This window comes from Diadema setosum, chromosome 19 (genome assembly GCF_964275005.1).
Source record: "Diadema setosum chromosome 19, eeDiaSeto1, whole genome shotgun sequence".
Taxonomy (NCBI): Eukaryota; Metazoa; Echinodermata; class Echinoidea; order Diadematoida; family Diadematidae; genus Diadema; species Diadema setosum.
Window position 1 is genome coordinate 31,398,953 of NC_092703.1, and position 11,902 is coordinate 31,410,854.

An 11,902-nucleotide genomic window follows, 5' to 3' on the forward strand; every position below is an offset into this window, starting at 1 on the left:
TGGGAGAAGAGGGTTTATATCAGAGACAAGTAGACTTGTTCTACAAATTTTCATACAAACTTTAACACAAGACAGACTAGTTCCAAGTTTTATTTTTACAACATGAAAATACCTATTAAGCTATATGGAGTGAAATCTGAGACTGGTTCCTACTTGAATTTAAGAGAACAAGATGGAACATTTTCTTATAACATGGACAAAAGGGCATTCAGTGTGGGCAGTCCTTAAAAGGTGCCCCAAGGGAATGTCAGATTTGCAACAGGAATTCATCTTGAATCATCGGCAGCTATGTCACAACCTCCATGGCCTGGTAGCCAAACAAGCACACAACTTGAACTGACATGCTTGCATCCACAAGTTCACACATGAATGCACACACCATAGCTGAAGTCAATACAATATCGAGCTTGTCTCTTTCACTTCCTTCATACTGTTCAGATTAAAAACATGCACCTGTAATTAAAGGGGAAATCCAGTCCAAATATAAGTTAGTCTGATATTAAGAAATAGTGAAATGTTACAAGTTTAATGGTAAAATTTTGATCGAAATCGGGTGAAAAATAAGGAAGTTTTGAAACTTCAAAGTTTTGCTAAGTTTTCAGGAAACGGTTCTTGAATGGTCAAAATATATACAAATGGCAAAGTGAGCATCTCATCCCCTCACAATTTGCCATGTAGTTTGTACATAAAATTTTGAAATTTCCATTTTTTCATTCAAACGCAATTGCGCCCGAGGCTCAAATCTTGGTATATCTAATTGATCACTATTCTGAAATTATTCAACCAGGAATAATATCATGTTTCAGACTTCAATGACAGAAATATTGAATTTTTTCAATTTTTTTTACACTATCAATGGAAAATTGTGAGGGTATGACATGGTTAGCTCACTCATTTGCATATTTATATCCACTGTACGAGAACTGTATTGCAGAAATAAGCAAAACTTCAAAATGTCACAACTTCCTTATTTTTCATCCAATTTCAGTCAAATCTTTATCATTGAACTAGTAAGATACATGTATTACTCTTTTCTATCAGACTAACTTATATATGGACTGGATTTCCCCTTTAAGCAAAACTAGGTTGAAAATTACAGTGTAACTGCCTTGTGAATGGTTGGATATGATAAAACTCTTGTATAGCAAGGTGATTATGGAGGCCCAATTCTTTTCTCTTTCTTTTTCTTGCCTTTGCACCCGTGGTTCTTGGCATCAGTAGTCATGTGTGAAAACATGCTGTCTTTTACTGATAGCTTCTGTGAATGTGTTTGTGCAGTGGATTTCCGTTTCCTCCTCATTTTATTGTATTAGGCATGAAGTTATTGGCAAGAGAGGTGTATGAAATTCCAATGTGATGATTCTAGTTTGCACATTGGTTGTGGTTGAGAATTAGACATCATCCAACAATTTCTACGCTACATCAAAGTGTGAAACACTGCTTCAATTACACAAACTATTTTACATTGAATTTTTCTGTGTATGTGTTGGTGGGGGCACACACACACACACACACACACACACACACACACATGCATGTTACATAATGCATGCTTTATCTTTCCTCACACCTGTGCTCCTTGGAAAAGTACATACTAGTACATTAATCAGTTACATTTGTCACAGAATGTGTTTGTGTATGTGTTGTGTGTGTGTGTGTGTGTAAAGTTTGTTTTGTTTAATTTGTTTTCTTTTGTTTTGTTTTGTTTTGTGTTTGTTTGTTTGTTTGTTTTTTTTTTTTTTTTTGGGGGGGGGGGGGGGAGGGGAGAGGTTTGACAGGTGTAAGGGAGGAAAACAGGGTGCAGGTGATAAAACAGACATAGAGGTACCAGGTCAGGAGGGGGCAGCTGCAGAGAGCTACATGGGGGAGGGGGGAGTTATGTGCTGTTTCCCTCAAAACTGTGTACAGATATCCAGAGTCCCCACCCCCCCCCCCAAAAAAAAGAAGAAGAAAATAATACCAATAAATAAGTAAATAGATAGATAAATAAAAAGTATATATATGTAGTATATATATCTTTTTAGGTAGAATGAGCACTTTAAAAAGTCTATTATCATTAATAAATAAATAAATAAATGAATAAATAAATGATAAGAATAATAATCCTTTCACCTGTTGATAGAGTGTATTTGGGTAGACATGCCCATTTTTTTGGAACAGTTGGATCAACAGATCCACCTACATTGTATACGCAAGAGTGAAATTTTGTAGAAATCCACGTACAAGCCAATGAACAATGGTGCATCCATGTCATAAAACAGCAACTCCCAAGGGCAGATCAAAGATTTAATAAGATGTAATAAAATGTAATAAAAAACATTTAAAAATCATATTGTTTGAATGGACTATCAAATCACATTCAAATATGCACTGCTGGGCATTTGCTCCCATGAATTAACTGCATGCTACATGTATTACAGTCAAACATAGATTCTACCCACAAACATAACCCTAACCCTCATTCTCCCATCAAACTAAACCTGAAACCCTCTCACAACCCTAACAGTCGGAAGAGCAAATGTTGTGTCACCATGCATTCATATGGGGTATCTTGACAAGCACACACACAAACACACACCTACGCATACACAGAGAGCTTACTAATGAAAATCATATCACACTTTACAAAGAGATATTCACATTTAATACGTACAGACACTTTATTGATATATTTCTTTTTTCATTCTGTCTCTTCTTTAACGACATCACAATGCTTTGCAATTCATGTTTCACTACCACGAAACATAATCTCTTCTGAAACAAGGATACTGTGGAATCAAATATAGCATAATGCCTCAGGCATCCTTCAGGGTAGAGGCATGAACATTGAAAGAACAGCAAGAACACCACAAACGAAGGATGTAAATTCAGGGTTGCCAACATAGCATATCAATATCAGGATGATCACAAACAGCTATTGGTGGGGACACATGCATCTTGATAGGCAAGAATAATTCCAAAATCAGGGGGCTTTGCATATTAGTAACAGAGACTCCAACCCATAGCACCTTCTGATCTGGAGATTCTCCCGCCTGAAACCCCTAGCAAACGGGAGACTCCAAGTTGATGTGTGCGAAGCGCGAAATTTCTAGGGTTCTAGATGCCCTCTGGTGTTATCTAAGGCTTATTTTTTCAACATACAATAGCTATAAGTAAGAAATCCTTTCCAACGGGAGACACAGAGCCAGGGCGGGAGAAATTAAATCTCAAACGGGAGAACGGGAGATTTTGCAAAAATGGGTTTTCGGCGGGAGATCTCCCGTCGAAAACGGGAGAGTTGGAGTCTCTGTAGTAATGGAATTTATTTGCCAAGACATGGAGGAAGTGTAGAAAAAGTGCAGAATTTACACAATACAGTATGTCCCCCCCCCCCCCCCCAAAAAAAAAAAAAAAAAAAAAAAAAAATGATAACACCCAATATGACTAAACTGCCTAAAAGACATTGCAGGGTCTTAAAATATAACATCTTAGCTCTATTTTGCAGAAAACCCCATTCAATTTGGTTAAAGGGAAGGTAAACCCAAAGAGCAATGTGGATTGAGTGAAAGCAGCAACATTAGTAGAACACATCAGTGAAAGTTTGAGAAAAATCGGACAATCGATGCAAAAGTTATGAATTTTTAAAGTTTTGGTGTTGGAACCGCTGGATGAGGAGAATACTAGAGGATATGACGTATGAGTGGACAACAATACAAAGACAATATAAAGGATATTTAACAAAAATTCAATTTTCTAGAATTATGAAAGAGCAGTGGACCAACCGCTTTCAGAAAGCAGGGGGAATAATTGCTACCCTTAACATATGTCAATATCAAGTTGATGGAATTTGTAATTTTCATGAAAAATGGATTTTTGTAGTATTTTCTTTATATTTTCTTGATATTGTAGTCCACTCATACGTCACAACCTCTAGTAGTCTCCTCATCCAGCGGTTCCAACACCAAAACTTTAAAAATTCATAACTTTTGCATCGATTGTCCGATTTTCTTCAAACTTTCACTGATGTGTTCTACTAATGTTGCTGCTTTCACTCAATCCACATTGTTCTTGGGGTTTATCTTCCCTTTAAGCGGTCACAGAGAATTGTGGATTGTTGTAAAGTATGTCATGAGTTTGACTCTTCCAAGTTTAGCACTTCGATGCTCTTGTGTGTGAATACAGTAGACAGAACTTGGAGGGAAGAGATTCCTGACATCCTCTACAAAATTCCTCATTTCTCTTTGACCACTGAAGCAAATCAAATGTGGGCAATGAGTTATAGTTTCATACCCTGAATTTGTATTTAGATTGATTCACTATTTTTAAAGATATCATTGCGGAGTAATTTTTTTGGGGGGGACACATGGTATATAGCATACATCTCAATTTTGAATACTAGAGTGGTAATATCAAACATTCTGACTGAAGTTTGCGGATGGGCATATTATTTCTTTCGCAGTGTGCAAACATTTGTTCGCACACTTCAGTGTTGTTGTCATCATCATAATGTTTGTCTTCTATTTTCCCTTGCATCAAAGCTATGAAATCTTCCAAATTCTAGCAAAGCGGTTTGACTCCTATGCACAATCCTCACATAAAATGAATCTAGGAAGTACAACTCTGATCCTATAACCATGACCATAGTACTTGCCAAGGACCATGAAGAGAGGCTATTTGAAGATTGATTCTACATCAACAAATCTGAAGTTATCACTGTGTACATGTGGGTGAGAGATATAGCAGTGGGGCATTCAAAGCATTAGCCTTCGCTGTAGCAAAAATTTGCTGATTAGAAAGTAAACTGAAGAACCATTTTAATGAAAACTTAATTCACAGGCTTACCACCCAAAGTGTAATCACTCTTACAAAATGGTCCACATACTATAACTCTTTCAATTAAGTGTTCGTACAATGCTTTCACATACTGATATATGTCGGTTACAGACATTAACTATGCAACAGGAGTGTATTGTGATATGAGTAACTCGCACTATTGTCTACCCATTACAGTATGCAAGATATTATGTAGTAAAAGCAGAATTGGGTATGATCATAGAGACTGGCATGAGTTGAATATACTGGACCAAAGAACAGGCTCTAGAACTCATCGTATATTCAACTTATGTTGAAGTCATATATTGGGCATTCAGGACTGTGAAAAAGTCAGGACTTGCATCGTAGCTGACTGTTTTTCACTTCTTGGGTATTGACTTCTACAAAGCTGACTGCATTTCGCATGAGTCCAATGAACAACAAAAAGTACTTCTCCCAAGTTATTCATCCCCTCTGCTGATGTACCGACATCCACAAGTACCTTACTACCAAAGCTGTCTGAACAGAATCACTTCACTGAGAAGCCCTGGTGGCCCAATGCAACCATAACTGACCGGGCAGGGCCCTCACAACCAGGCGGGGCCTTCACCACCAGCCCGGCCCCCTCGACGTTCAGCGGGCATCACCTGCCGGAGATGCGGGGCACGTCCTTCTCGGCGACCAGCGGGATGACCTTGAAGGATTTGAAGTACTCCAGGATGTTCTCTGTGTCCTTCAGGTCCACCTTGTATTCCTTGGACAATCTCTCTGCCGAGTACTCCTGGAACATGGAATTGAAATACAAACACAGATAGACAGACTGACAACAGGGTCAGGACATGCAGGCAATGCAGCAACCATCCATTTTATGGAATATTTTTAATACAGGGGAACCTTGCCATATCAAGGACCTACAAACCATGACAATTGCCTTGCTATGTCAGGTTTCTCACGATATCAAAGCTACAAAAAAAAAAAAATAAATAAATAAATAAAAGAGAAAAGAAATATAAAGAGCTGGGACCTGCAAATTAGCCATGCTATATAAGGATTTTGTTATCTAACCTCTAAAAAGAGGTTCCGCTGTATAGCTGCAATAAGCTGACCTCCCAATTGTTAGCAATACATGTACATACTCTAGGCAAGTAAAAGCTATGACACAATATGCTGAAAGAAAAAGGTAGTGCATGTTAATGATTTAATGACAAATCTTTCCTCTACTCTACCTTTTATAGACCAGAATTTGATCTGACAAATGCTTCTTTTTCTTCTTTTTTTCTGAATGATTCTAGAGTAATACATTTAGAAACAGAATTTTGATCCTGAGCCCAGTTTCATTAATCAAAGGATGTATCTAAGAAATGCCTTGTCATAAGAAATAAAAATGCCATGACCCTATCTGCACCTTTCCATGTATAAATCAAATAAAGAGGCTGATGTGATGATGATTACATGGAAGCATGGTGAAGACTTTTGGACATTCAAACTGTCACACTGTAACTTATTAGTATGTTTCAAATATCATTCCAACCTCCGCTGCTCCATTGCCATAAAATCATCAGGTCCGCTCATATGTACATGTATTTACTCCTGAAGAGCATTTCACTACTCATGACGTCCAGACTTAAGCATTACAACTGGAAAACAACACAGTATTTTTCTCGATGAAAGTTCATGTCCAGGAAGTACAAAAGTGATATTAACTTTGCCACAAGTTCATGAGAAAGTATGACTTTGTGTCTAATCCCTTTGCACTAGTTCGCACTACCATTTTCCAGTAGGCTGGCAACATAATGGTACATGCTCGCCCTGTTGTGATTCTCACTGACCTCCTTGTTCTGGCGATGTTTGGCCAGCATCTCCAAAGCCTGCCCGACAGACAGCCGACCCTCGGGGATAGTGTCCGGCTCCAGGAAGATGCTGGGGGAGCCCAGCTTTTGCTGCCGGTTCTGAGGCAGGGGACGCGCCTTACGCTTGGCCTCAGCAGCCATGTCCACATCCATCAGACGCTGGGGGCAAAAATTTCATGTGGAATTTCAATTTCTATTTCCTTCGACATGAATGATGTAAACGCTGATGGTTTAGAAGAGACTACAAATGTGAGAACTGAAGAAAAGCTATAAAATATCACAGCATGTTTCCTTTTCAATACAATAGTTACATTTTATCTTATGCAAGGTCAAAGATTTCAAGTCAATAATCATCTGAATATCCCTTTTCAAAACAGAGCCTCCTTACATTTTCATACAAGTTAAATGCTGTCACTCAAATCAAACAGAAATTCCTGAACATCGTTTCTTTTTCACTAGGCTATGTCATTACTTCCAGAAGGCAACACATTCTTACCAGTATGTGATCATATAATCTTTAATAACAATTTGGAAAATATCAAAATGTCAATTGTGAAATTGAATTTAGTCAGAGAGATGACTTTTAGCAACTTAATTGCAAAACAAAACATAATATTTCAGAATCCCCACAGGAAAGCTTAAAAACTATGGATATTTTCAGTACTTAGTAAAATTCTTCATATTTCACATGGCTCCTGAATTCGATAGCTTGCATATCAGCCGAGGCAAAATCAGTTTTATGGCAAATGTGGTGTAAGTGTATTCACTTTATCTACAAAAGTGCCAGTGAGATGACTGCAAGATACCGGGGATTGAGTATCAGCTGGGGTCTTGGGAGTATGGAGAGGGATTTGTTACATGTCAAGAATGTGACCTGACCTTTCCTTCTACTTCCTGTGACATGACCTTGACATCTTTCAGCATTCCCAGCAACCTCTCATCTTTCACCTGCTGCCTCTCAAGGATCTCTGGATTCTCTGTGAAAGCAAAATCAACAAGAAATGACACAAATATAGTCACTGTGACAAACAGGTATGAAACGCACAATATGTGACCCTGCACCTCAAAACAAACAAAAAGTCGCCAGACATGAATTTTTAGTTAAGACCATATTCTGAAAGAGCACACTTTAAGCTTTAAAATGATGTATAACTCAAATGAAATGGACTCTCCTAACCTATCTAAATATTGGAAAGAAAGCACAAACTCAGGAAAAGTGTGAACTGAGAAAAGAGGCTCTGAAGTACAGTGTCTATTCAAGCGCTTAATCTTTACCATTTAGAACCGTGCTGGCTGTGCGATGAATGGGACAAAAAACAGGAAGTAAACCACCAGAGTAACAACAATGAAGGAATTATCAGATTAAACTGAAATTAAGCATGCCCCATTAACACATTCTGTCCATAATTAATGCCAACTTTCAAAGCAGTAGCACTACCCTTTTAAAAGTTATTACAGTTGAAAGTGAAGAGTGTGGACAAGGTTTTTCAGAAATGAAAAAGGGATTCTAAAGACACACCTAATCACTCCATTCTACCAAAAAAGTTCAAGATAAACTGCTAAAAAAACACACTTTCCTGCCCGTTTTATGATACCAAATTTTAGCATAATGTAAAAGAAGACTTGCTCTTTCAGAAAATATGAAAAAGTCAAGATCGGCTAGGATGACCCAATTCACTTATTTTCAGTCCTCATGCAAAATCAGAGTGTGCGACTTTTTGTTTGTTTTGAGGTGCTCGGTCAAATATACCTAATCAATGGCAAATTACACTATATGTATTACTGGCAAAATATACTTTTATGCCTGTATGTGGAAACCAGCAAAGAAACTTGACCAATTGTGTCAAAATTGCAAACAAATATTTTCCAAATGGAATGAAATCACTCTTTGGAATTTGAATTGGACAGAATTATGAAAAGTGCCAGGTCTGGCTTCAACAGTATCATCACGGAGTATCTGTGTGAATAACAAATGATGGCAGTTTCAGGTTTGGTAGGGCCCTACACAGTGCTAACATTAACAAGTGGTGTGTGTGTGTGTGTGTGTGTGCGCGTGTTTAAATAGAAATACTCAATGGACCAATGTGTTACTATCCTATAATAAGCAACAAAATCTACACCTCTCACAATTCAAATCCAACGTGTTCCAAATTAGTTGAGTGATACGATGCTTGTTAAAGGAGATGGCTAGTACCGGTAACTGATCAGTGGGAATCAGTGGGAATGCTCGGGATGATTGTTCCAATCCTTGTGGGATTCATTAATGAGTACATTATATATATCTATTGTTGTGTGAAAATTATTTGCTTCAGAATGGTCTCATATTCAAGTAATGTGCAGTTCAATGTTTCCAGGTTTGCATGCCTGTACAGTGACAGGGCGATCGTTAATGGCCCAGTTTTCAAAACGTTAACGATCACCCCGTCACTGTACAGGCATGCTAACCTGGAAACATTGCACTGCACATTACTTGAATATGACTCTGAGATCATTCTGAAGCAAATAATTTTCACACAATAGATATATAATGTACTCTTAAATGAATCCCACAAGGATTGGAACAATCATCTCAAAGCATTCCCACTGATTCCCTATGATCAATTACTAACCATCCCCTTTAAAATGTACTGTAAAACACACACACACACACACACACACACAACAAAAAAAAAAAACAACACAGAAATATTAGCATGCATCTTAATTTCATGAGCCAAAATTTGCAAAATTAAAAGGCACACAATAGTCCTTGTCTACACTACATGAATTAACATCAGTAGCAATTCATGAAAATTTCATGCCGGAAAAAAAAAAAAAAAGAAAAGAAAAGGCAGGTGGCTCCAATTTGCAAAATTGTCATGCCACAAAATTATCTTGCATTACATTATTTGGTGAATTTTTAACTTGAGACAAGCGCATGTCTACCTCGATATTGATGGACACAGTCACATAACTGCATTTCAGATTTGTGCTCACTTGATTAAACTCATTAAAGATTTATAGAGCTATCTATAACTTTTGTGTGTTCTGACATCCGTGAAAACATCTACACGCCTGGCTCAGCTCAGTGCATCTCTACAGTTTAGTACATTGTATTACAAAGATTTACTTCTAATCTCGTCATAGGGGCAAGGATCCGGGAGGTAATCATCACCACTCACTCGGCCTGGCGAGCTGGCCTGAGCGCCTGCGCCTGGCATGGGGTCGAGTCCGTTTCATGAAACTGAAAGTCTTATTAAGTTTTGACTCTTGAGAGACTTTTTGCTCACGAGACACACTTCGTTTGAGAAGAGAATTCATGAAATGGACTTTACTTCTCTTTTCTCATAGCTACATATGATGGGCGAGTTTGGCCGTTTTGGATTTATCTAAAGACATATTATTTGTGATGACTTCTCGCTGTCTTCATGAAACTGACCCCACCAAGTGATTAACACACCTCGTCGCGTCGCCACCTGTCCAAGCCCAGCGCCCAGGCCGCCCCGGCCCCGCAGCGCGCGGCAACCCACGCGGTAAGCAAAGCTATTCCACCTAGCGAAAGATGCACGGTACCGGTACCTACCTCTCTGATATTCGGCAATTTTTTTGGCTGTGCTAGGATGTTTGGGAGATGGTCTCACTTTCTCTTGGTCAATCAGACGATGTGCCCGGTTTTCCACGTTGAAATTTGTTGCTGCACGGCGTAATGCACCACCCATCTTTGCACTATTTCTAATTTTCAACACGTACCGTCACTGCGGCAGCGTGTCGGCCATTGGTTTCGACTTATTACATACCTTCGTATGGGCAAGATTGCGTAAGATCCGAACGGCAATGCCGCTTGCTTTACAACTTTCGTGGACTGTCCTGGACAACTCGACCTCAAAAGGCTCAGCCTCAGACACGACGACCGTACTCCTTGCCAAGTTGGTGCTTTGCTGTTCAAGAGCGTGATCGGTTTATTTGTTGAAAAAAAAAAAAACATCTTCAGGAAAGGCACATCTTCTTAGATTTGAAATGAAAAAGACATTAACTAATGTCACTATTATATAAAGTAAAACACGACCTCGCCTTTGCCTTGTGAAGGAAATAATTAAGTCCATATTATGTTAATTGTCTTTAACTATGGACTGTAAGACGGTTTCATAAGACAAGAAGTAAATTTTCTTTGTTCATATAATATTGTAGGTCGAGATGGAACCTTTTCCTTCAATCTAATTCAATTCTGTAAACTCTGGAAAAAAGTTCAAAGAGCAATTTGATATCATATTCGGCACTATTTTCATAGTGAAGAAAGTCGAACTATTTCATCTAAATTTGAAAGAAAGGCGTGGAATTTTATTTGATAGTCTCATGATAATGTTTTCACCCAATATTGATAAGGTCCCTATTAACAGTATTTAATCTAGCTGACTTGATCAACGGAAATGTTATAAACTCACGATTTTTCGATTCTAGCAGAATCTTCGTCAGAGGCAATCTTTATCGTCTTCGTCAGAGGCAATCCTTATCTTCTTCTTTGATGTTGCCTCCCTATTCATCTTTTCCTTCATAATGGTTGCCCCCTTGATCCTCATGTTCATTACTGACCCTCCTCCGCCTTTTAAAAGGCCTTTTATTTTGTCTGTCCATGCACCCTCCTGCTCTAATCCCCCTCCCTTTACCTGTTGGGCTCCTTGCCCATGACTTCCCACCCTCTCCTTTGTTTTCTTTGTTTTGTGTACCCAGCCTGTCCCTGTCTGTTCTTGTTGTGTGAAGTCCTTATATGTGATTGCCCTTGCTTGTTTGTCATTTTGCCTCTGACAAAGATTCTGCTAGGATCGAAAGCTCAGGCCCCTTTTGACTCCATTTTACTTCATTGGCTCGCCTTCATTGGACAAGCAGCTTTCAGCAGCTTTTTTTGCTACAAACTCACGAGTTTGACGGTTGGTGTTGATATTTCATCGAGCAATCACTGATTAGTGGCAGTCAGGATGTCACCTAAGTCCCAGTTGCACTTGTTACTGCCCTGTCCCGTAAGGTTACTATTTTGCAATTCAAAAGTACAGGAATTCATGTGATTGTATTAATTTATTGTGTATAAGGACTTAGTAAATTTCAATCCTAATTTCATTTAAAAAGAAGAAAAGTAAGGGACATAGAGGCTTATAAAGCAATATTACATCACCTCCAATTATGGTCTTGGATGATCAACACTCTAGTGGTTGTGACTATATTGTTTTGTTTTCTTAAATAACTTAACCCAAACAAAATGATTTGAAGTTTGTTTAAGAAAAAAAAAA

At 38.4% G+C, this 11,902-nt stretch overlaps 1 protein-coding gene across 1 annotated transcript; it reads right to left on the reverse strand.

The window, feature by feature from the left end:
• Positions 1-5,329: 5,329 nt before the first annotated feature.
• On the reverse strand, positions 5,330-10,392 carry LOC140242739 (NADH dehydrogenase [ubiquinone] 1 alpha subcomplex assembly factor 4-like). Its single transcript, XM_072322498.1, has 4 exons — positions 10,204-10,392; positions 7,521-7,618; positions 6,621-6,800; positions 5,330-5,572 (listed from the first exon to the last, which is right to left on the reverse strand). Exons 1-4 carry the CDS (start codon positions 10,337-10,339, stop codon positions 5,435-5,437), a joined length of 552 nt encoding a protein of 183 aa, XP_072178599.1. The 5' UTR covers positions 10,340-10,392; the 3' UTR covers positions 5,330-5,434.
• Between the last annotated feature and the right edge of the window lie 1,510 nt (positions 10,393-11,902).